Source organism: Oryctolagus cuniculus, chromosome 7 (assembly GCF_964237555.1).
Source record: "Oryctolagus cuniculus chromosome 7, mOryCun1.1, whole genome shotgun sequence".
Classification (NCBI taxonomy): Eukaryota; Metazoa; Chordata; class Mammalia; order Lagomorpha; family Leporidae; genus Oryctolagus; species Oryctolagus cuniculus.
Window position 1 is genome coordinate 77832643 of NC_091438.1, and position 23960 is coordinate 77856602.

Here is a 23960-nt window from a genome sequence, read left to right on the forward strand (position 1 = left end):
TAAGAATGCTAAAACCCTGGCTGGTGGACTAGTGGCCTTTGACAAGGAATTCCTGTTCAAAGTTTTGTCATAAAACATTTTTCATGCTCAAAAGAACTGGAGAGCATGGGCATTTTAAATAGTCAAAAAATAACATTTTTCTTGTTTGAAATGACAAAAGTACTTTTTAAATTTTTCTTTGCATATCCTAGCTGACTTTTGATGTTTGTGAAAATTATCACTTGGGCAGTTTAAATTGGAAACATGTGGGTCTTCTGAATGATTTTTCCAGCAGCCCTCTGACTGGCAGTGAGGTGCCTTTTATAAGAGTACAAGATCCATTCCAAATAAAATTTGTTTGGATGTGTTGTGATATACAGAAAATATTTTCCCTATATCTTTCTTCATATCTTTGGTTTTACAATGAGCATGTTTTTCAAAAGTATTATTCTTACAAATTTCTAGAGTCTATAAGGAAATGATAAAAGTTTTATTTGGGGATATGGTTAAATAATCTTGTCTGATTTTTCTTCAGCAAGACTACCCCTAAAGATGCTGTGAAAGACAGCTAGCTACAGTGTTGTAAATATAACTAGAAGAAAAAAATTTTTTTCAAGATTGTTTCAGAATGATTGGTGATGACAAAACTAAAAAGAGCAAATGTATTTCCAAGCTTTTACTATGAAATGGTAAATGATGGGATGATTATATTTGAGCTTTTGCAAGTGATATATTTATTAATTTATTATATTTTCTGAGTGTTCAAATCCATTAAATATGTTAAGGAAAATATTTGTGGGCAAAAGTGAAGCTGTATATTTCTTCCCCAGTTCTCAAAATCAAGAACATTTGTGTAGGAAGCACTTAAGAGTAAAGTAAGTGGGACTTTGTGCTTTAGATGTTTAGGTAAGACATTAAATATAAACGATTGATGAGTGATAGTGATTATTTCATTTATTTTATAAGCCTAATTGTGTTCATTTTTAAAATATTTGTTTATGTTATTTATTTGAAAGGTAGGGAGACAGAGAGAGAGATTTCATTCCTGGTCCATTCCCCAAATGCCTGCAATAGCTGGGACAGGGCCAGGCAGAAACCAAGCGCCAGGAGCCCATCTGGCTCTTCCATATGGATGGCAGGGACCCAAATACCTGGGCCATCACCTGCTGCCTGCCTGGGTGCACATTAGCAGGAAGCTGAAATCAGAGCACTCTGGGTGGCCTTCAGCACTGAGCCAAACATCCACCCCTAGAGGTAGTTTTAATTGGCTAAATTTTTGTGTGTTGCCTCTTTCTGCCTATTTTTTTTATAACAATGTAAAAAGGTTTTCAGATTTGTTTTAAAAGAAGTTATCACAATGAGAACAAGTTTATATATATAAATGGGGGGGGTGGAGGAAGTCCTGAGTTGTGTATTGAGTTAAGCCTCTGCCTGTGGCACTGGCATCCCATATAGGCACTGGTTCAAGTCCTAGCTACTCCACTTCCAATTTAGCTCCTTGCTAATGTACCAGGGAAAGCAGCGGGACCCTGCACCCATGTGAGAGACCTAGAAGAAGCTCCTGGCTCCTGGGTTCCGGCTGGCCCAGCCCTGACTGTTGCCAATATCTGGGGGTGAACCAGCGGATGGAAGATCTCTCTCTCCCTCTCCCTCTGTTACTCTGTCTTTCAAAGAAATAAATCTTTTTTAAAAAAAAAGATTTATTTATTTTTTTGAAAGAGTTACAGAGAGAGAGCTCTTCCATCCACTGGTTCACTCCCCAGTTGGCCGCAATGGGGAGTGAACTACGCCGATCCGAAGCCAGGAGCCAGGAGCTTCTTCCGGGTCTCCCACATGGAAGTAGGGCACCCATATGGGATGCCAGCACTGTAGGCGGCGGCTTTACCTGTTAGGCCACAGCACCGGCCCCAGAAATAAATCTTTTTTTTTTTTTTTTTTTGACAGGCAGAGTGGACAGTGAGAGAGAGAGACAGAGAGAAAGGTCTTCCTTTGCCGTTGGTTCACCCTCCAATGGCCGCCGCGGCCGGCACGCTGCGGCCGGTGCACCGCACTGATCCGATGGCAGGAGCCAGGAGCCAGGTGCTTTTCCTGGTCTCCCATGGGGTGCAGGGCCCAAGCACCTGGGCCATCCTCCACTGCACTCCCTGGCCACAGCAGAGGGCTGGCCTGGAAGAGGTGCAACCAGGACAGAATCCGGCGCCCTGACCGGGACTAGAACCCGGTGTGCCGGCGCCGCTAGGCGGAGGATTAGCCTAGTGAGCCGTGGCGCCGGCCCAGAAATAAATCTTTTTAAAAAGAGAATAAAGAAAAATTTTCACTGTTCTTTAGAGTGGAATCATAGAGAAAGTTTGTTTCATCATGTGCATGTTTTCTATATCCAGTGATTTTTCTTTAATTAGTAATAGTTTATACATGAAAGGCTAATTTACTAACAAAGACAGTACTATACAATTTTTTAAAATTTATTTTATTTGAAAGAGTTATGGTGGCGGGGGGAGGTCTTCCATCCGCTGCTTCACTCCCTGAATGGCCGAAGCCAGGAGCTTCTTCTGGGTCTCCAGCATGGGTGCAGAGGCCCAAGAACTTGGACCATTTCTTCTGCTTTCCCAGGAGTATTAGCAGAGAGTTGGATCAGAAATGGAGCAGCTGGGGCACAAACTAATGCCCAAATGGGGTGCCGGCACTGTAGACAGCTTAACCTGCTGTGCCACAACGCTGGCCCCACAAATTTTATTCTTAAAACTCCGTAATTTTTGCTTTCCTTTTTTTGCATAAACACAATACAGAGTTTCTCAAACACTGCACTATGGACATTTGGGACTGGATGCTGCTTTGTCGTGGAGGCTGCTCTGCACGGTGCAGGATGTTAACAGCATGCCTGGCCCCTCCCCACAAAATCCTGCTACTGATCCCCCGTCCTGAAACCAAAAATGTCTCCAGACATTGCAGTGTGTTCCTTGGGGAACAAAACTGACTCCAACTGAGAAGCCCTGCCTTGGTATATATACCAAAATTCTTACTCATGTTTTTCATGAGCATAATTTAGAATAAAGCAATGTACTATTCGTTAGGTAGGCACAAAATCAGCAGAGCGGAAAAGGTGCTAGACAGTAGTTTTGCACAGTTCAGCATAAACAAAAATGTCAGACTACATTCCTTAATCAAGGACTGGATGATCTAGGTAATTGGTACAGAAGAGCCCACTAGGAACACTTTAGTGAATGCCATACGGGGCAATAAAATTAGTTAATAGCTGCTGATGTAATTTATGGCCCATTCCTTCTTTAATCATTATTTTAAAATGTAAGGCCGGAAGGAAAAAAAAATGTAAAGCCACAGCATCTGCACATATTAAAGGACACATGAAGGCCTTTTTATTTTGTGGTACTCCCAAGCCACAGCAGTTTTTCACGACATACTGGAATAAAAACATGCTTCACTTTCTTGTCACTTTGTCCACAACAGGGGATGCCAGAGCCCTGCTGGGGACATCTGACTTCCTTTCCCAGGGCAAGCCAGTGCCCGTGTGTGCTTCACCTGACACATAAGCCAGGGGAGGCAGAGGAACGTAGCAGCTCCTTGAGAGACAAGGCAAATATTTCAATAGCACCACAAAAACACAATCACATCTAAAAATGAAAATCCTCCACATCACCTAATACTCCTGTCATTCTTCATATTTTCTCTTGTCTCATTTTATCATTTTTTATAATCTCCTTTGAATCAGGACTCAGGCAAGACGCATGTGCTTTAAGTATTTGATATGTTTCTTAGTGTTTTTAAATTTCCCCTGCTCTCTGTTCCGCCACATAATTTCTTTGTTGAAGAAGGTGGGTGGTTGTTTGCCTCGCAGCCTGGAGCTTGCTGGTTGTGTCCTCCCATAATGTCGCCTACTGAAGTGTCACTTCTGTCCCTCTGCCTCCTGTGTTTCCTGTAAACAGGGAGCTGCAGGTAAAGGCTTGATCAGATCCAGATTCAGTTTCCTTTTCGGCAAGTCCGAAAAGCAGGTGCTAGCCAATGGCAGCCTGGCTGCGTCTTGCAGATGAGTTGGTTACAGTGTGCCCAGCGCTGTGCTCACGCCCTAAAGGCACTGCACTGTTTCATCTCAGGTAAGCCTCACTGAACTGGTCCATCTCCTGAGTGATGACTAGGTCTTTCATTAGGGGAAGAGTGATCTCCAGCGTATTCCAGACACCTTGGTACCTACCCCACTGGCATTATGTGGTTTCATTTGGAGTTGTGTCTGAATTTCTTTTAGTGAATTCATTTAGAGCTATATAAAAATATTTTACATTAAAAGCATTTTTAATTAAAAGCTAACATTTAAAATATTTTAATTAAAAATTTCAATTAAAATTAATTTTAAAATATTGATAATAGAACTCAGAGACCTGTCATTTAGCTGTGAATTCATTGTACTCAAGCTTTTTGGTAGGGGATTTACCATCTGTTCACCTCACAAAGACGGATAGCTAAATGCAAACAGGGCCAACGGAATTCAGTGTTTCCTGAGCCTCTCTTTCCTGTGCACTCATTGTCTTCTGCAGGTGCATTTAAGTCTCTTTCATCTCTCTCGCTGCCTTCCTTGCATGCTCACAGGGCTCACAATATCCCACTGTTTCCCAGTGTGAGAAACTGGCTCGTGATTATACAAGCAAAACTAGCTTCTCATTGTCTGTTTACATATCTTTAATTTATTCTGCGCAATTCTCTCCCTGGTTCCCAGTTCTACCGTTTGCAAAGTCACATTGGAGCTCCAGACCCCAAAAATAAATGCCAAATTATGTCGACCGACTTCACTTTTGAAGTCCAAACTGTTTGATACGTGGTTGGTGGAGAAAAGGCACCAGCGGACCCAGGTTGCAGTCAGCTACCAGAGGCTCAGAGCAAAACAATGCAGAAAGGCTGCTATTGTGGGGTCTGACCAGTTGACATGCAAGGAGTCGTTTGTTCCGGATGCCTCTTAACCCTTCCTCTCCAGTCGTTTCTCCTTTAATACTTGCAACGTTCTCTTCAGTTTCTAGAACATCCATCAGGTCGAGCATTTGGTTGGTTGAATGGAAGGGACAGAAAGCCCTTTTGAACACCACGAGGAAATGGGAGTGACTGAAAAGTTTAATTTTTCATTCTGATCATCACTGTGAGACATTAGATAAATAATCAGATTCTTGGTTCTTATTTCTTTTGAAAATGAAATCATTCTTTATTAGCATGATTATCCATAAGACCTTTGAGATTCATATCCGCAACTGTCATTTGTAAGCTCCTGGGAAACAGGATTGCATCTCTGTTCACCTGATCGCAGGCGCACAGGGTGGCAGGGGAGTACATGCTGGTGCTTATTAATAAGTAGCTCTTGCTGATGCTGGTATTTGCAAGCTTATGTATTTTAAATTGTATTTTGTTCCCTTCCTCTTTGGCAGAACCAAGGAGCTTCCTTTTCTAAGATCGGTGCTGTTTGGCCTCGGTGAAAGTGCACTTTGTTCTAGAATCGCCACGTGAAAGCCTAGAATATATACTGGGTTATTTCAGGAAAGGGGGCAGACTCGTGTTCTAGGACGGTGAATGCTGACTCGGGGCTGAGTGACTGATCCTTGTGTGCTCTCTCACTAACAGGCTCGCTTCTCGTACGTGCGGATGAAATATCTCTTCTTCTCCTGGTTGGCGGTTTTTGTTGGCAGCTGGATTCTGTATGTGCAGTATTCCGCCTACACAGAGCTATGCAGAGGGAAGGACTGTAAGAAAATCATAGTAAGTAGTGTTAATTTCCTGGCTCATTGAAAAGCTTAATAACACATTGTGTTTATTACTTATGTCCTTGCCCATAGTTATTTTCAAAATAAAAGTTAACTTGATCTTGGAGTTGTGATGAGCGTCTTAACTTTATGAATATAACAAGTTGGGAGTGTTCTCCACTTTGAAAACTCCAGTATTCAGAAATCTAAATATTAACATAAGTAAGTTAGTGTGGGGGCATCCTCATTACAAAGAGGGATTTTTGTTTTTTGAATATTTATACATCTGAGGTTTAGTTTATTCTAATAAGGAGGGTTTTTCAATGTGTAGAGTGTGAAAGTGTTATTTATGGGAAGTATTTCTGGAGCACATCTTTTGGTTAAGTAAAGTCATTCTCAATACCAAAATTTGCCTAAAAACCATATAAATATATCTATTTAATTCTATACTAATGATTAGATACATCTTAGGAAAATCACTATCAGTCTGTGATTGCTAGTAGTCACTGTTGGCTCTATAGCACTTATTTTTTAAATGTTTGAGGATTTTGGAGCTGGCTTTGTGGTATAGCAGGTAAAACCACTGCTTGTGCTGCCAGCATCTTGTATGGATGCTGGTTCGAGTCCTGACTGCTCCACTTCCTATCCAGCTCCCTGCTAATGGTCTAGAAAAAGCAGTGGAGGATGGCCCAAATGCTTGGGCCCCTGCCACCTACATGGGAGACCTCCAGGAGGCTCCTGGCTCCTGGCTTTGGCCGATCCCAGCCCTGATCATTGCAGCCTTTTAGGGAGTGAACCAGAGGATGGATGATCTCTCTCTCTCTCTCTCTATTCCTCTCTCTATATATAAACTCTGCCTTTCAAATAGTAAATCTTAAAAAATGAAAACAAAAAAACAAAAAACAAGATGCTGGTTAAGACAACCGCACCCCACATCAGAGCACCCGGGTTCATTTCCTGGTTCCTACCTCCGACTCTGGCATTGCTGCTAATGCAGATCTTGGAAGACAGCAGTGAAGCTCAAGTATTTGGGTTTCTGCTGCCCACATGGGAGACCCAGGTTGAGTTCCTTTGGCTACTGACTTTGGTCCCCTGGCCATTATAGGCATTTGAGAAGTAAACAAGTGGATGAGAATGAGTTCTAGCTCACTCTTTTTCTCTGCTTCTCAAATAAAACAAAAAAATTTTTAGGACTAAGGTCAGTATTATAAAGCTAAAATAGTAGTAATATTACATAGGAGCCATGGGGTTAGTACTAAAAAGGAAGCAGAAAAAAATTTTTAAGTATATATATGTAGGGGGCCGGGGTTGTGATACAGCAGGCTAAGCTGCCACTTAGGTTGCTGGTATCCCATATCTAAGTCCAGCTGCTCTGCTTCTGATTCAGCTCCCTGGTAGTATACCTGGGAAAGCAGTAGAAGATGACCCAAGTGCTTGGGACTCTGCCACCCACATGGGAGACCAAGATGGAATTCTGGGCTCCCGACTTAGGCCTGGACCAGCTATGGCTGCTGTGGCCATTGAGAAGTGAACCAGGATGGAAGACACCCATGTCTGTCTCTCCTTCTCTATTTCTCTGTCTCCCCCTCCCACTCCCTTCCTCCCTCTAACTCTCCCCCTCCCTCCCTCTCCCCTTCTTCCCCTTTCAAATAAATAGATAGATTTTTTAAAAAGTATATTTAAAAGCTTCCAAAAGGTAACAAGATAATGCAGGATTGCTTGATTGTGATCTGGGAAAGGATAGGATTTGAAAGAGGTGAGTCTGGTGTTTGTGTCTGCTTGTCCTGGAGACGTTTGCCCTGAAATCCAGTCTTACGGGGCTGGGAAACAAGACGGTGGTCCAAGTTCAACCAAGCGCAGGGACCTTGGTGTACCATGCTTTGGGCGGACACCAGAAGGGCTGAAGCCGGGAGTGAGGATCAGCTGACTTTCCTGGCCTCTGACCCCGGGGGCATTTTCTGGCATCTGTTACCATAGCGGAATTTGCTGGTTCTGGGCCTGACAGGGGCTTGAGAACAGAACTTTGTATATGCTGGCAGGGAGCCGCTGCTGGGGACAAGAAGCCAGCAGAGGCTGCCTCGAAAACTCGCCTCACCTCCCCCCGCCCATGTCCGCCAGTTGTCCCATTGGGATATTGGCCAGTTCCTGGGGCTCTGCAGAAACGAAGGCGAAAACCCTCCCTGCAAAGCCTTTGAGAAGCAGAACAGACGTTTTGGCAGCCTCACGCGATACAGATGAGAGTTACGAACCCGCCAGAGGGATAAGCCCCAGTGAATGCCACGCTGTCTGTTGAAAACATCAAAGGACTCTGCCCTTGGACTAGGGATGAGCTGAAGTTGGAGTGAGTTCTACCAGAGCTGCCACTCAGCCTCAGCACAGCAGAGCCACTGACTGGGTGAAGGTGGTCGGCGACTGTGACACCTGCCTGCTGGAGGAAAGGGAAACCCAGCCTTAAAGGCGCTATGTGAAAAAATCCCAGGGGTGCCAGAAGACCAGACAACATGACCAAAACCTAAGAGATCAGCACAGACACTAGAAGCAGATCCACAGATGATCTGGATTTTGGCATCCTCTAAAAAAGGTTTTAAAATAACGTATGTTTCTGTTCATGTTCAATTAAGTAGGGGAAATGGGAGAATAATTATATAAAACAATGGATAATTTCAATACAGAATTGCAACATATAAAAATTAATCTGGAGGCCGGCGCTGTGGCTCACTTGGCTAATCCTCCATCTGTGGTGCCAGCACCCCGGGTTCTAGTCCCATATAGGCACCAGGTACTAGTCCTGGTTGCTCCTCTTCCAGTCTAGCTCTCTGCTGTGACCTGGGAGGGCAGCGGAGGATGGCCCAAGTGCTTGGGTCCCTGCACCAGCATGGGAGACCGGGAGGAAGCTCCTGGCTTCAGATCAGCGCAGCGCAACGGCCGTAGCGGCCGTTAGGGGAGTGAACCAATGGAAGGAAGACCTTTCTCTCTGTCTCTCTCTCACTGTCTGTAACTCTCTCTCTGTCACTCTCTCTCACTGTCTAACTCTGCCTGGCAAAAAAAAAGAATCTGGAAGATAGTATGGAATCTCTCTAAAATTTAAACATTGAAATGCCATATGATCCAACAATTTCACTTTCAGATATATACCAAGAGTCGAAAGCAGGGGGCCAGCATTTTGGTGTAGCAGGTTAATCTGCCGCTGGCATCCCATACGGGTGCTGATTCTCTCTGCTGCTGATCCAGCTCCCTTCTAATGCACTTGGGAAGGCAGCAGAAGATGGCTTAAGTGGTTGGCCCCCTGCACCAATGTGGGAGACCTGGAAGAAGCTCTGGGCTCCTGACTTCAGCTTGGCCGAGCCCAGCCATTGCTGGCCATTTAGGGAGTGAACCAAAAGATGGAAGATCTCTCCACCCCCCCCCTCTCTGTAACTCTGATTTTCAAATAAATAGAAAACTATTTATTTATTTATTTATTTATTTATTTTTGACAGGCAGAGTGGACAGTGAGAGAGAGAGACAGAGAGAAAGGTCTTCATTTGCCGTTGGTTCACCCTCCAGTGGCCCGGCGCACCGTGCTGATCCGAAGGCAGGAGCCAGGTGCTTCTCCTGGTCTCCCATGGGGTGCAGGGCCCAAGGACTTGGGCCATCCTCCACTGCACTCCCTGGCCACAGCAGAGAGCTGTCCTGGAAGAGGGGCAACCAGAACAGAATCCTGCACCCTGACGGGGACTAGAACCTGTTGTGCCAGCGCCGCAGGCAGAGGATTAGCCTATTGAGTTGCGGCGCCGGCCAGAAAATTCTTTAAAAAAAAAAAAAAGAATTAGGCCAGCGCTGTGGCTCACTAGGTTAATCCTCCGCCTTGTGGCGCCAGTACACCCGGTTCTAGTTCCGATCGGGGTGCAGGATTCTGTCCCGGTTGCCCCTCTTCCAGGCCAGCCCTCTGCTGTGGCCAGGGAGTGCAGTGGAGGATGGCCCAGGTGCTTGGGCCCTGCACCCCATGGGAGACCAGGAAAAGCACCTGGCTCCTGGCTCCTGCCATCGGATCAGCGCGGTGCGCCGACCGCAGCGCGCCGGCCGCGGCGGCCATTGGAGGGTGAACCAACGGCAAAGGAAGACCTTTCTCTCTGTCTCTCTCTCTCACTGTCCACTCTGCCTGTCAAAAAAAAAAAAAAAGAAAAAAGAAAAAAAAGAAATGGTATTTTCTATGTATTTTCGAGTGTGTTTGTGTTAATATACTATATAGCCTTCTATTTTATTTATTTGGTAAAGAGAGAAAGACAGATGTGAACAAAGAAAAGACTCCCATCTACTAGTTCACTTCCCAAATGCCCGAAATTCCAGGGGAAGGCCAAGGCCAAAGCCTGGAGCCAGGAACTCAATCTGGGTCTCCCACGTGAGTGGCAAGAACTCAGTTACTTGAACCAGCACCTCTCTTCCCAGGATCTGCATTAGCAGGAAGCTGGAGTCAGAAGCTGGAGTACGAAATCAAACCCAGGCACGAGGGCATCTGAATGGTTTCTTAATCACCAGATTAAACACCTTCTGCACACCTCTTTTTTAAAATCGGAATCAGTCTTTACTTGGCTTGAGAAGTAATATATTTTAGATTTGTTTCTCTCTTGTTCCAATTTTGCAATATCTGCATAAGTAATTGCCTGGCCTTTTCATAAAGTATGATAATAAAGCCACACATAATTCTGGTCCTGGCCACTCTTGTTTTGAGATATGAAGTCTAAACCAGTGGTCTCTCTCCCTCTCTTTCAATTACTGCATAGATAATTCTTTTATTTAAATAGACTGGATGGAACCACAGCATATACGATTGGTCGTTTTAAAATTTGGGCATAAATATAAAACCGCAGTATGTCACAACCACATTTAGCAAAAGCATGCTTGGCACAGGATTACAGTGTCCTGTGCATAAGCTTAGGATGGATTTCCATCCAATCCTCAGTCCATTTCATCTTTGTGAATAAAGAAGATTATAAAGAGACACAGAAGATCCAAAAGAGGGTCTATAAATATTTGCTGAAGTTTAAAAGCATGGGTTCTTCTCTTCCCTTTGGTATTTGATGTTGCTGATTTCAAATTTCCTCTTGCTCTTTTTCTCCTATGTTTAATAATTTATATGCATTTTCATGGTAGCTACTATCTTCTAACAATCATATAAACAGAATAACCTGTTTTAAAAGCCGCATCAGTCAACAAGTGTTTGTGGAGCACCTGCTGCATCCTGTGATAAGCAGGATCCCCAGCTCCGTTTAGGAGCTGACGTGCTAACAGTGGAAGGTGTACAATAAAAACAAAAGCTATTAACTCAGGTGCTGCCGAGCACAGCGATAAATGGTATAATTGTAATAATTATTAGAGAATGAGTAAGCTAAGGGAGCGTGCAAATGCCAGAAGGGTGTGAGTTGAGGAAATGGCCATATGAGCATGAAGTGGAACTGAACCAGATAACCTGGCCGTGTGCTGCCGAGTGATGCACGGACGCCTCTGCGGAGCACGGAGAAGCTTCCCGAGCCCTTCCACCTGGGACAGGAACTAATAGTTGTTGTTGCCGAAACCATAACATTGTGATTCAGAAATTTCTTCTCACGTGTGGCTTATGGACTTTTTTTATTTTTTATTTTTTGGACAGGCAGAGTGGACAGTGAGAGAGAGAGACAGAGAGAAAGGTCTTCCTTTGCCGTTGGTTCACCCTCCAATGGCCACCACGGCCGGGGCGCTGCAGCCGGCGCACCGCGCTGATCCGATGGCAGGAGCCAGGTGCTTCTCCTGGTCTCCCATGGGGTGCAGGGCCCAAGGACTTGGGCCATCCTCTACTGCACTCCCTGGCCACAGCAGAGAGCTGGCCTGGAAGAGGGGCAACCGGGACAGAATCTGGCGCCCCGCCCGGGATTAGAACCTGGTGTGCCGGCGCCACTAAGTGGAGGATTAGCCTAGTGAGCCATGGCACTGGCCGGCTTATGAACATTTTTAAACGTTGCCTATGAAAGGTGCAACCCACCAAGTCTGAAGGACTTATTTACTACCTGTAATAACCTGATTGATCTGTTAGAAAAAATACCTGGTTGGACTCCAAGCAGCCGCCTTCCCCTCTCTTGCAGTGGAGTGTGTTACTTTCAGTGGCGTGTGTCACTTCATGGCTTGCGTGAGGAAAACATCTCTGTCACTCATGCAGCGGAAGGGAGCCAGCTGACCTGGATGTCTCGCTGGGTGATGCTCGGAGAGATGCCTGGAGCACAGAGGAGTTTCCTGAGGCCTTACCTGCCTGCCTTTAGTGCTCTGGTGGTTGTCATGCTGACCCTGTAACGTTACCACTCAGAACTGTCCCTAGGAGCTGGCTGTAGCCAACCCACTAAAGCACTGCCCCAAGCTGAGATGATCTTTGAGGAGGTGGGCGGGTTATAGCAGGGTTATCACCGAGGTCTCTCTGGCGTACACAGCTTTCTTCCCCTCTGTGTGTTCTGTCTTTCCATTTGTGTGGGAGGGCTCAATTCTGCTCAAGTGGCTTCAAGCATAAGCACCGGAATAAAAGAGCTCTGGTGAGTTCCAGCTTCGTCATCTCTGAGCCCTGTAAGCTTGGGCAGTTACTTAGCCTTTGTATGAAAACAAGGATTAATAATACTTGCACATCAGGTGGTTGTGAGGGCAGAACGAATTCATGTATTGATGGCTTAACACCGTGCCTGATGCACAGGAGTTGCTCGATAAAGTAGTATTACCATCATTTTATATTGTCAGGTCCCGGCCCTTGAGTCTGTCTGGCAAGATAAGATACACATCCAGACACACACAATGTTGACACGATCAAGTGTATCAGAGTTCAACCAGAGAAGCAAAAGCAATATAGGGAGATTTATTACAAGGCATTGGCTTGCGTGGTTGTGGAGGCTGGCTGGGCAGATCCCCAGGGCAGGCCGTCGGGAGGGGCTGGCTGGAGCTCTCGGCATGGGCTGAAGCTGCTGTCTACACAGTATCTGCTCCCCGTCCTGACGAGTCTCCTTTTGATTGGGAAGCCTCTGCGGGGCCGTGCAGGTCCTTGAGCAGACCAGACCAGGCCCGCCCAAACTACCTTGCATCAGCTGCATGGATTGTCATCCCTAGAGTACAGCAGCACCTCCGCTGTGGACGTCCGTAAACGGGGGCCGTAGCCCGGCTAAGCTGACACAGCCAGCTAAGATGATTGTGGCATAAATAGTTGTAGTACAAAAATTGAAAGAAAGAAGCCTTCAATAAATAAAGAAGTCAATGCAATTAGAACAGTAGAGAAAGGCTTTGTAGAAGAAATAGGACTTCCACAGGACCTTAGAATTTGGAAAGGCACTAAGGAGGGTCCCCTCAGGAGCTACCGCTGCGACACCCATCTCCCATATCAGAGCGCCAGGTTGAGTCCCTTTTGCTCTACTTCCCATCCAGATTCTTGATAATGCACCTGGGAAGTCAGTGGAAGATGGCCCAAATAGTTGGACCCCTGCCACCTGTGTGGGAGACTTGGATGGAGTTCTTGGCTCATGGTTTCCGCCTGGCCCAGACCTGGCTTTTGCAGCCATCTGGGGAGTGAACCAGCAGATGGAAGATCTATTTCTGTCCCTCTTCCTCTCGCTCTGTCAGTCTGCCTTTCAAATAAGTAAATCTTTTTAAAAAAAGAGAATAAAGCAAAGAAAAAGGCGAGAGCCCTCCTAACTATAAGCCAACCCTGCCTTTCCACTTTTATCCCACAGAGCAAGATACTGATTAATGTTAGGCCAGAGAATTCCCAGAACTACCTTGGTTGGGGCTTCTGGCTGACTGTAAACTAATGTATTCTCTTTTTTTTTTTTAATAGCAAATTTTAAAACAAACTCAGAATGTCAAGCAAATTAGATATGTATTTCATATAAATTATGTACTGGGTGATAAGTCTAATTACATAATCCAAGTGTATTACCATTTCAGCATCAGCAGTCACTGGGATATTGGTATTATTTCCCTGAGATTTTTTCTGCAACCAATGGATAATTTTTATTAAAAAGAGGAGAATCATCTAAAGTTAATAGGATTCTTAAATTTTCTCAGCTTCTAGGAAGCCAGGAGCCAAAACTGAGTTTAATTTTGCACACTTGTACACTGATTTGCAACTAGAATTCAAGTTTCTTGTTTTTATATTTCTTATTTTAATTAATGCATGAAACTTCCCAGTGTCACATCCATTCCCTAGGGCTTGACTCTGGTGTAGCGGATAACAGGTCTGTAAAACTCAGAGGGAAATGCAGCAGAGGCTGCAGCACCCGAAAAAGCCAAGGGAACTCAGGGAAGTTGCGGGGAGAGGGCCTGTGTTTCGCTCTTCTTTGTGTAGGGACCTCTTTCTCCAAATGAAAGCAACCTTGAACCCTACTTTGATGTGCTTGGTAGGGTCCAGGGTTTTCCCCAGTTGTGCTTTTTCCACCAAGCTGATTACATAATATGATGTGTCATTCAATGTACATTTTCTCTGATTATAGAAATCACCAATTCATTCGTTGTTCCAGGGAAATCTGTTTGGTGCCTAATGATAAAGAAGTGTGGCACTGTCTGTGTAGGTGAGATTCCCTTGACACAGCATGTCTGAAGGCTTATTTACTTATGTTTCTTTATTTGAAAAGCAGAAAGAGAGAGAGGCTATCTTCCATTCACAGGTTCATTCCCCAAATGCTGTACCAGCCAAGGCTGAGCCAGGTGGAAGACAGGACCCAGGAACTCCATCCAGGTCTGCCAAATATCTGGGCCACCACCTGCTGCCTTCCAAGCGCATTACTGGGGAGCCGGATGGGAAGCAAAGGTGGGACTCAATCCTAGGCACCCCAGTGGCTGAATGTACTACAGCAACGCCCACCCCGACAGCATCTTATGTGTGCTCGATTCTGGAAGAAAAAAACAGAAGAAGCGGCAGGGAGGACTGTTTCCCCTCTGCACGTCTCTCGGGACAACACCACTTAATGCTGATGTCTCTGACATGCTGCCCTGTGACCGAGAGTCGCAAGGCTCCACCTGGATAATAATGAGGACTCGCTCACTGCACCCCAGCGGGCCTTTGTCGCGGTGACATGAGCACACCCTTTATAAAGGAACCATTAAAAGATGAAAGAGCCTCCAAATTTTATTACAGTCTCTTCTGTGATTCAATTTCTAGGGATAATGGTTTATTGGGTAAAACAACTAGCATAAGATATACTGAATCTAGCCGGCGCCGTGGCTCAATAGGCTAATCCTCCACCTTGCGGCGCCGGCACACCGGGTTCTAGTCCCGGTTGGGGCGCCGGATTCTGTCCCGGTTGCCCCTCTTCCAGGCCAGCTCTCTGCTATGGCCAGGGAGTGCAGTGGAGGATGGCCCAGGTGCTTGGGCCCTGCACCCCATGGGAGACCAGGAAAAGCACCTGGCTCCTGGCTCCTGCCAGGATCAGCGCGGTGCGCCGGCTGCAGCGGCGGCCATTGGAGGGTGAACCAACGGCAAAGGAAGACCTTTCTCTCTCTGTCTCTCTCTCACTGTCCACTCTGCCTGTCAAAAAAATAAAAAAAAATAAAAAAAAAAAAAAAAAAAAAAAAAAGATATACTGAATCTGAGATGTTTAGAACCATGTGTTCAATTAGATAGTAATATATAATGATATTTCATGTAGCTCGGCCTTGGCCTAGCATCAACTCTGATTTGACTTGACAAGTTCATTTGGTGTCATTATTCTGTATTTTTAAATGTCCTGAACCAGTTCTACTTGGAGCACACTGTTGTGTTCTGGTTTTTGTGTTTTTTTTCAAAAAGGTTTATTTCTTTGAAAAGCAGAGTGACAGAGAAAAAGGAAGAAAGAGAAAGAGACCCCCCCATGTGCTGGCTCACTGGAAATACCTGCAATAGCCAGGGCCGAAGCCAGGAGCTGGGAAGGCTGCAGGACAACCCCCAAACCAGTTGGAGGTGTTGCTCCAGAACCCCCAACCTGGGTCCCCTCGCCACGTGCACAGAAAGCCAGTCACTCACATCGGGGAGGAAGAAAGTGGGTATTTAATGCAAAGCACAGAGCCAGGAGCCCGGCAGCCATTGCTTCATCCATGGAGTTAGGACCGAAGGTTCTTTCAGGCTGAGACGGGGACTGAGAGGTGCGCGTTCACTCGTCTCCAGGTTCCTGGTTCATCGATGGTGCTTGTGGCCTTCCTGTGATCGGCGATGCTCTGTAGGGAATGTTTATGGTGGCTAGGTGGCTTCAGCTGGCCTGGGGAGTTACATACCTTCTGCCCCAGACCTGGAAGTTCCCTGTCTGGATGGACCCGGCCTAAACCAACCGCTCTGGACAGTACTGGCCATCAAGGTGTTATCTACGGGAGATGACTCCTTAAGGCCAGTGATTAGCATCTCACAGGGCCAGCTGTACTGGCCACTCCCTCAATTCCCTAGCCCAGGGGAAAGGCAAGGAGATCTTGGGCTAAGGGCCGGAGGCCGGGCAGGTGTTACCTTGCCTGTGCTTTTAGGGACTGGTGTCAGGAACGCCATCCCAGTCTCCCACATGGGTGGCAGGGACCCAGAACGTGGACCATCATCTGTTGCCTTCCTAGGCACATTAGCAGGAAGCTAGATCAGAAGCAGAGGAGCTGAAACTCGAACCAAGCACTCTGACGTGAGATGCTGGAGTCCCAAGTGGTGACTTAACCTGCTGCACCACAGTGTTCACCCTGGAACATGGTACAGGCTGAATTTTTTTCCCTTCTAACAAAAATATAGCCCCTTTTCTCTTTATGCCAGCATGGGTTCATTTCCTGATCTCTTCTCTGTATGTGCTGCCAGCACCATGGCTAGAGCCTGCGGAGGAGACAGACACGCGTGTCCCTGCCCTGAGATGCCCACAGGCCTATAGGGGTGCAGACTGAGGGGCCCATAACTGAAGCGTGAGGGCGGAGTTTCCTGCAGGGCAGCCGGCAAGGACAGATGCCGCAGGAGGGCCTGCTCCAGCCGAGCCGAGCCCCTCAGCGCCCCTCGCTGGAAGTGGTCATGAGCATTTGCAGAGGGTGTGGGGCTGAGCTGCCGCAGGAGCAGTGAGTGCTCCCCTCCCCACCCCTGAACACGGGCTCCGTCTACAAACTGCTGGGAAATGGGTTTGTTCTTTTAAGACCCTGGTAAAATACGCCTGATGTGACACTCACCACCTCACCCAGCCACGCTGGAGCCGGCTCGTGCTGTGCATTTTCATTCTGGAAACTGAAAGCTCTGCACTCACTAGGCCACTTCCGGCTCCTCACCCCTCAGCCCCTGGCAGCTGCTCTCCCACTTTCTGTTTCTGTCGCTTGAACTACTCCAGAACCTTCGCGTAAATGGAATCGCGCAGTATTGGTGGTGTGCCTGGCTCGTCTCACTTAGCACAGCGTCCCCAAGCGTCTTCCTTGGTTGTAGCAGGTGTCAGAACCGCTCCCCTTCCAAGGTGGAATAATATCCCACAGTGTGTATCTGCCACGTTTTGTGTATCTGCTCATCCGCTGAGGAACATTTAGGTTGCTTTCATTTTTATTTTTTATTTGTTGGAAAGGCTGAGGATCAGAAACAGGGATAGAGAAATCTTCCATCCACTACTTCACACTCCAATGTCCACAACAGCCACAGGTGCACTAGGCCGGAGCCAGGAGCTCCCGTGAGACCCACGTAGCTGAGCCATCACCTTCTCCCTCAGGGTGTGTATTAACAGGAAGCTGGATCTGAAGGGAGGCAGGACTCAGTCCCAGGCATGGTGATGGAGGACACAGGTGTTCCAAGTAGTGGCTTAACTCCCTGTGCCACAACACCACACCTGCTCTGCTCTCTCCTGTTGTCTGGGAAACTATCTAACATTGACCCAATCTAGTTTACTCAATTGTACTCCTTAGATTCTGTTTGAAAAATAGTGGGTCATGGGGCTGGCGCTGTGGCATAGCGGGTAAAGCCACCACCTGCAGTGCCAACATCTCATATGGGAACCAGTTCAAGTCCCTGCTGCTCCACTTCCAATCCAGCTCTCTGTTATGGCCTGGGAAAGCATTAGAAGGTGTCCCAAGTCCTTGGGCCCCTGTACCCATGTGGGAGACCTGGAGAAAGCTCTTGGCTCCTGGCTTCAGATGGGCACAACTCTGGCTATTGCAGCCATTTGGGGAGTGAACCAGCGGATGGAACACCTCTCTCCCTCTGTCTCTGCATCTGCCTCTCTGTATCTCTGCCTTTCAAATAAATAAATAAATCTTGGGGGGGGGGAAAGTGGGTCCTGACAAAGTGGGATTTATTCTTGCAATGCAAGACTGGTGGAACATTTGAAACTCTACCACCATCTTAAAGGAATAGAAGAGAAATACTATATTATATAAATACATGCATTTGGGGCCGGTGCCATGGCTCACTTGGTTAATCCTCCACTTGCAGCACTAGCATCCCATATGGGCACCGGGTTCTAGTCCCGGTTGCTCCTCTTCCAGTCCAGCTCTCTGCTGTGGCCCGGGAGGGCAGTGGAGGATGGCCCAGATGGTTGGGCCCCTGCACCTGCATGGGAGACCAGGAAGAGGCACCTGGCTTCTGGCTTTGGATCAGCGTAGTTCCAGCCATAGTGGCCATTTGGGGGGGTGAACCAATGGAAGGAAGACCTTTCTCTCTGTCTCTCTCTCTCACTGTCTAACTCTCTCAAATAAAAAATAAATAAATAAATAAATAAATAAAATACGTGCATTTGACAAAATTCAGTAAATTCTTAGCAAAGTAAGAGCAGAAGGGAGCTTTCTCAGTATGATAAAGGCATATACAAGAAACCACAGCCACCATTGTAAAAAATGATGAGAGCTGGAATGTATAACCTCTAAGGTTATAGACCGTACTTTTCAGGGATCCATTTCTATAGTTCTTTATAATCTCTGAGCCTAGGATCAAGGCAAGGATGTATGACTGCCTCACTTCTAGTCCACATCTCACCAAATATTCTAGCTGCTATAATTAAGCAAGAAAAAGAAATAAAAGACACAGAGAGAAGAAAGAAACGGAAGCCACTGAAAGTCCTTGATATAGATGAGGCTTAACTAATGCCACACAATCTCATTACCATTTTATAAAGAAAACAGTTTCTGCTACACGAAGGGGCATCTATTCAGTCATAAAACAGCTATTGGACGCTGTAACTCAGTCCTCTGGGGTGCTCTGTCATCTTGCACGAACGACTTAACGGGAGGCAGAAGCAGCGATACCCCAGAGACAGGCTTCTGCTCCCTTAAAATGAACATGAGGCGACCGTGAGTTCTGAACCAGGGACTCTCGAGTATTCTCTGAGACCAGCAGCCTCAGCATCACCTGGGGACCTGCTGTAATCGCAAAATGTCAGCCCCACCCAAGACTCCGAGAGTGGGGTCCAGAATCTTCCCAGCAAGGCCTGCAGGTGACCCGAAGCTCCCTAAAGTCCCAGGACCCCCACTGGAAACCTCTAAAGACAAAAGCACAGGGCCCCAGCTGGTCCTAATTCCTCCTTGTGGAAAGGGACGGAATATCTCACATTCTAGCCAGTCTACCTAGCAGAGGCACCTTGCATTTCACCAGTGAGAGTCCCTTTCTAACGGGCGCCACACTGTATAACGAATCACAGGTTTTACCGATTAAAATCCTCCGTTTCTAATCAAAAGCTCAGAAATGGATCGGTTGCGGTGAAGGTCAGGGATATATTGGTAGAAGCACTTCACCAGCTTCCGAGAACTGCCGCCGAGGGCTCCGGCCGAAGCCGCGGTCCCCGCCCGGGACCTGTCACTGAGAGCGCAGAGGACCGCCGAGCCAGGAGTGGGCGCGGTGTCAGCGGCCCACGGCATGAAGAATCCAATCCTGCTACTTTTTTTTTCTTAGTAAGGAGAAATCGATGCTTTTGTCTGAAACACATTCTTAAAACCCGGATCTTAGAAAATTATTTAAAATCTGGCGCTATCCGTCAGTTGATTGTTATTTCCCCCTCGTGCTACAGTTCCCCCAGTACCAAAATTACTCTTTCGCCGCCGGTGGGCTTTGGAAAATAAAGCTAAAGAGTGCCCTCTGCCGGTCCTGTGAGGTATGTGCAAGCAAGGAGGTAGTGAGGACTTGGGGAAAACCTTTTTCAATTTCAATGCCAGTTGAACATGCTTTATCATTTCTGTTTTGTATTCAGATGATCATATTACTGATACTGATGACTGTTTGTATAGCTGTGCCTGAGAAATGAAATGAAACCGTTAAGTGGCCAGCCATCCTTTCCACACAGGCATGTGGGAAATTGGCTTTTGGTGTGGGGTGGAAGCCACAGGCTGAAGAGCCTGTTCTTTGTGGCTCCCTCTTTGAGGCAGGGTTGGCTTGAGGCCTTTGTGCAACACCAGAATCTGATTCCTACAGCTGAATGCCAGACTTTCTTCCCTACTCGCTAGTCGGCTAATAAGCTGCCTGGTTCGTACTTTTATTAAAAAAAAAGTTTTAGAATTATGGGAAAATATTCACTTTATCCTCAGTGTAATTTGAAAACCAAAACCACAGGTTCTTTATGTTGGTTGTTTAATAGCTGCTGAAATACCTAACTGTGCTATGTGCTGGGGCGGGCCAGGGTTGAGCCTCTGCCTCCAAGCCATCTTGCTTTTCAGCAGGAAAGAAAACATGAACAAAAACGATGTTAGAATTTGGAATACAGAGGCTGGCATAGCAGGTAAAGCTGTTGCCTGCAGTCCCAGCATCCCATATGGACACCAGTTCCTGTCCCGGCTGCTCCACTTCCAATCCAACTTCCTACTAATGTGCCTGGGAAAGCAGCAGAAAATGGCCCAGCTACTTGGGCTTCTGCACCCACGTGGGAGACCTGGAAGAAGCTCCTGGCTCCTGACTTCAGCCTGGTTCAGCTCCAGCCTTTGCAGCTATTTGGGGAGTGAACCAGTGGATAGAAGATATCTCTCTCTCTCTCTCTCTCTCTCTCCCTGCCTGTCAAATAAATGAATAAATGTAAGAAAAAAAGAATTTGGAACACAAGGAAAAAAGAGAGCGAGAATATGGGAGAATATGGACTCACACGAGAGACACACAACCTGAGTTCTTCGTAGGAAGATTTGGTGGTGTAGGGAGGCCCACATTTCAATCTTGACCTTGATCAGAGAGTTGGGGACACAAGGCTGCAAGGTGCTCGGGATCAGGCTGTCCTTGTCGCGGTGCCCTCCTTCTGGAGAAAAGCTCAGCATGCACCTCGTCCATCCACTCACCGGCAAGTGCTTTTCATGTGCATTGGATTATGCGGCAGGTGCCCTGCACAGTCCCAAGGAAACACGGAGGAACGTCTCGGCGCTCTTTGCAAATGCTTGTGTGGAGGGGATGGGTGTGACCAGAGACCGTTAGCGGGATCTCTGGGGAGAGGCATTCGGCCCTGCCCCGTGAAAGCTGCCCGAGTGGTCATCTCTGACACGGGGCCCCTGCTTGAGTGAAAGCACAGGCTCCCCAGGCAAACTGCGCAGACTGCAATTCCAACTTTGCCTTTAATCAGCTCTGTGCCTTTCTTTCTTTTTTCCATCGTATTTGAAAGGCAGAGATATGGAGACAGAGAGAGAGAGAGAGAGAGAGAGCGTGCACTTCCATCTGCTGGTTTACTCCCCAAATCCCCCCAACAACTGGGGAAGTCAGTCTGGATCACCCTCCCGAGACCTGAGTACTTGAACCATCCTCTGCCTCCCGGGAAGCTGGATTGGAAATGGAGTGGGAACTCAAACCAGGCACCGCAGTGCGACCCGCAGGTGTTCAGAGCTGCAACTTCACCCCCCTGAGTGCCTGCCCCGCTGCAAGCACGGTGATATCTACTCTGCAGGGAGACTGTGAGGACTGGAGATTACGTGCCATCTAAGAGATGGGCATGTAAAAGCAGGAGGACAGACACCTGTGTACTTACTGCCATCTAACAAATCTTAACCTTTTGCCGTATTTGCTTCATTTTAATTTTACTTAATGTTTTATTTGAGAGGGAGAGAGAAAAACAGCTCCCGTTCACCTGCTCACTTCTCAAATCCCTGTGGTGGCTGAGCTGAAGCTGGGAGTTAGGATCCGAATCCAGGTCTCTCACACAGGTGGCCGTAACCCAGTTACCTGAGCCATCACCGCTGCCTCCCAGCTCTGCATTAACACGAAGCTGGAGTCAGGAATCCAAGCCAGGCACTCCGTGACGGGCCATGGGCATCTTAACCACGAGGCTAAATGCCCGCCCTGGCTTCACTTTTTAAAAACTAAGTAAAACATTACAGGAGCTGCAGAAGCTCCCTTTCTCTTTCCTCAAGTTCTACTTTCTCTGTCCTGAGTCACCACTATCCTACCACTATTGGTAGGAACTTTTGCCATCATGTTTTATGCTTTTGCCATGTGCTTATGGGTACATAAGTAATAGAGAGTATTGCTTTGCGTGTTTCTAAATTTTAGTAACTGGTGCTGATCTGCATAAATCATTCTGCGAGTTTCTCCACTTTAACATTAGGTTTTAGTATTTTCCCCTGTTGATATATGAGGGTCTAGTTCTTCCACTGCATTTCTGTACGGGCTCGTCCTCCGAGGCCCGCACTGTCGGGATGGTTGGGCGTCACGTTCTTTGACAAACTCTGGAGACAAGTTTTGGTGAACATGTTTGTTTATTAACAATCAAGCAGAAGCTTTGAAAGGGCAGGCAGAGGAGGCGTAGCTAGTTCAGGGCGACACTGATTCTGTAGGATAAAGCCAATATTGGTGCCGCTTTGTTTCTCCAATCAGCTTGAAGGTCACCTAGCCTACGTAGCCTTCCATGTGATCCAGACAGGCCTGGGCCACACCCGGGAGCCCTTTACCTGATTGGCAACTACAAGTCCCTTCAGCAGGAAGCCCGGGTGGGGGAAATGTGCCTTGGGCTCCTGCCACCTGCCAGCAGTCGGTCACAGGTATTGTTGGATGTTTTAAGTTGAGTGCTTGCTTCTTTATATTCAGTCTCTTGGTTTTTTTTTTTTTTTTTTTTTTTTCCTTTCGTCATTGCGTCATTGCGTTCAAAGCTGAGATTTCCCTCTAAGCACTGTTCCAGCTGCTGCCTCCCACAAGGTTGGGATTCCAGTGCCCTTGTTACTGCTCGGTGCTGACTAGTCTTTATTTCCATAGCCATTTCTGCTGTAACCCACACGTCATTTAGGGGTGTGCTTTGTAGTTGCCATATATATCTGTGTCCCTTTTCACTTTATCTTTTTTTTTTTTTTTTTTTGCCTTTAATGTTTTTCATTCATTTTACTTTCTGTTTTCCAGTGAGCCATGTTGGAGCTATGGGTAGAACTGAAACCTAACTTTTTTTCCTTCCAATAAAAAAAAAAAATTGTGGTCTCTGTGGCTTAAATTCCTTGGGAGCTGTAGGAGCTTTCTCTCAGGCTCCCGAGTAAGACCTCAGGGCCCCAGGACCTTTGCAACCATGGAGAAATGTGCCAGTGAGATTGCTGGCCACCTGGTCCTGCGCAGAGGGGCCAAGCAGGTGATTCTGCCTTTCCTAAAATTCCCCTGTGGTCGACCAGATCGAGGGAAGGCACTGAGCATGTCTCCACATGGGCCCCACACTCGGGCCTGGGAACTGAACGTGGCTCCTGCTCTCTATGGAAACTCCTGTTCTTGCTTAGAGCCAGGATTAGACAGAGAATGCAGACCATGGTCCGGAACTCCTCCGGCTCAGCTCCTGCCTGCTGACACTTAGTGCTTCGCTTGGCCAGCGCCCCTGATCCCAGTCAGGGCTGTGTTTTTGGGAGGAGGACCCAGTGGGCATGTCTGAGGGGCCTGCGCTGTTCTGAGCAGTTCACAGTCATGGTTCAGCAGATGGGCTGTGGAGCCTGCCTGGAGTGGACACGTGGCTTTTTCCTTTTGTAGCAGCGAACAAGTCACTTAACAGATACTTCTGCTTCCTTGTCTTCACAATGGGTATAGCAATTGCTCTTCTTTCCCAGGGTTTTTGTCATATTAAAAGTAGGGCCTGATCCTTCACACATGAAGTGCATGAAGTGGCCACTTTAAATGCTGGCATCCCATGTCAGAGTGCTGTTGGCATCCTGGCTGCTCCACTTCTGATCCAGCTGCCTTCCGCTGCTCTTGGGAGGCAGTGGAAGATGGCCCAAGTGCTTGGGCCCCTGCACCCGCATGGGAAACCTGGCTAGAGGCTCCTGGCTGTTGTAGCCTTTGGAGAGTGAACCAGTGGATGGAAGATTCTCTCTCTCTCTCTCTCTGACTCTCAACTGCCTTTCAAATAAATAAGTAAATATTTTTTAAAAAATATAGAG

General features: G+C 47.0%; 1 protein-coding gene across 3 annotated transcripts in view; it reads left to right on the forward strand.

Moving 5' to 3' along the window:
• DIPK1A (divergent protein kinase domain 1A) overlaps positions 1-23960 on the forward strand; it is a 106551-nt gene that overhangs the window by 72016 nt on the left and 10575 nt on the right. For all 3 annotated transcript variants that reach the window (XM_070078033.1, XM_051857501.2, XM_051857502.2), the window contains exon 2: positions 5596-5730. In XM_070078033.1, coding sequence (XP_069934134.1) covers positions 5617-5730 — 114 coding nt within the window. In that variant the 5' untranslated portion in view covers positions 5596-5616. The remainder of the gene's footprint in view (positions 1-5595; positions 5731-23960) is intronic.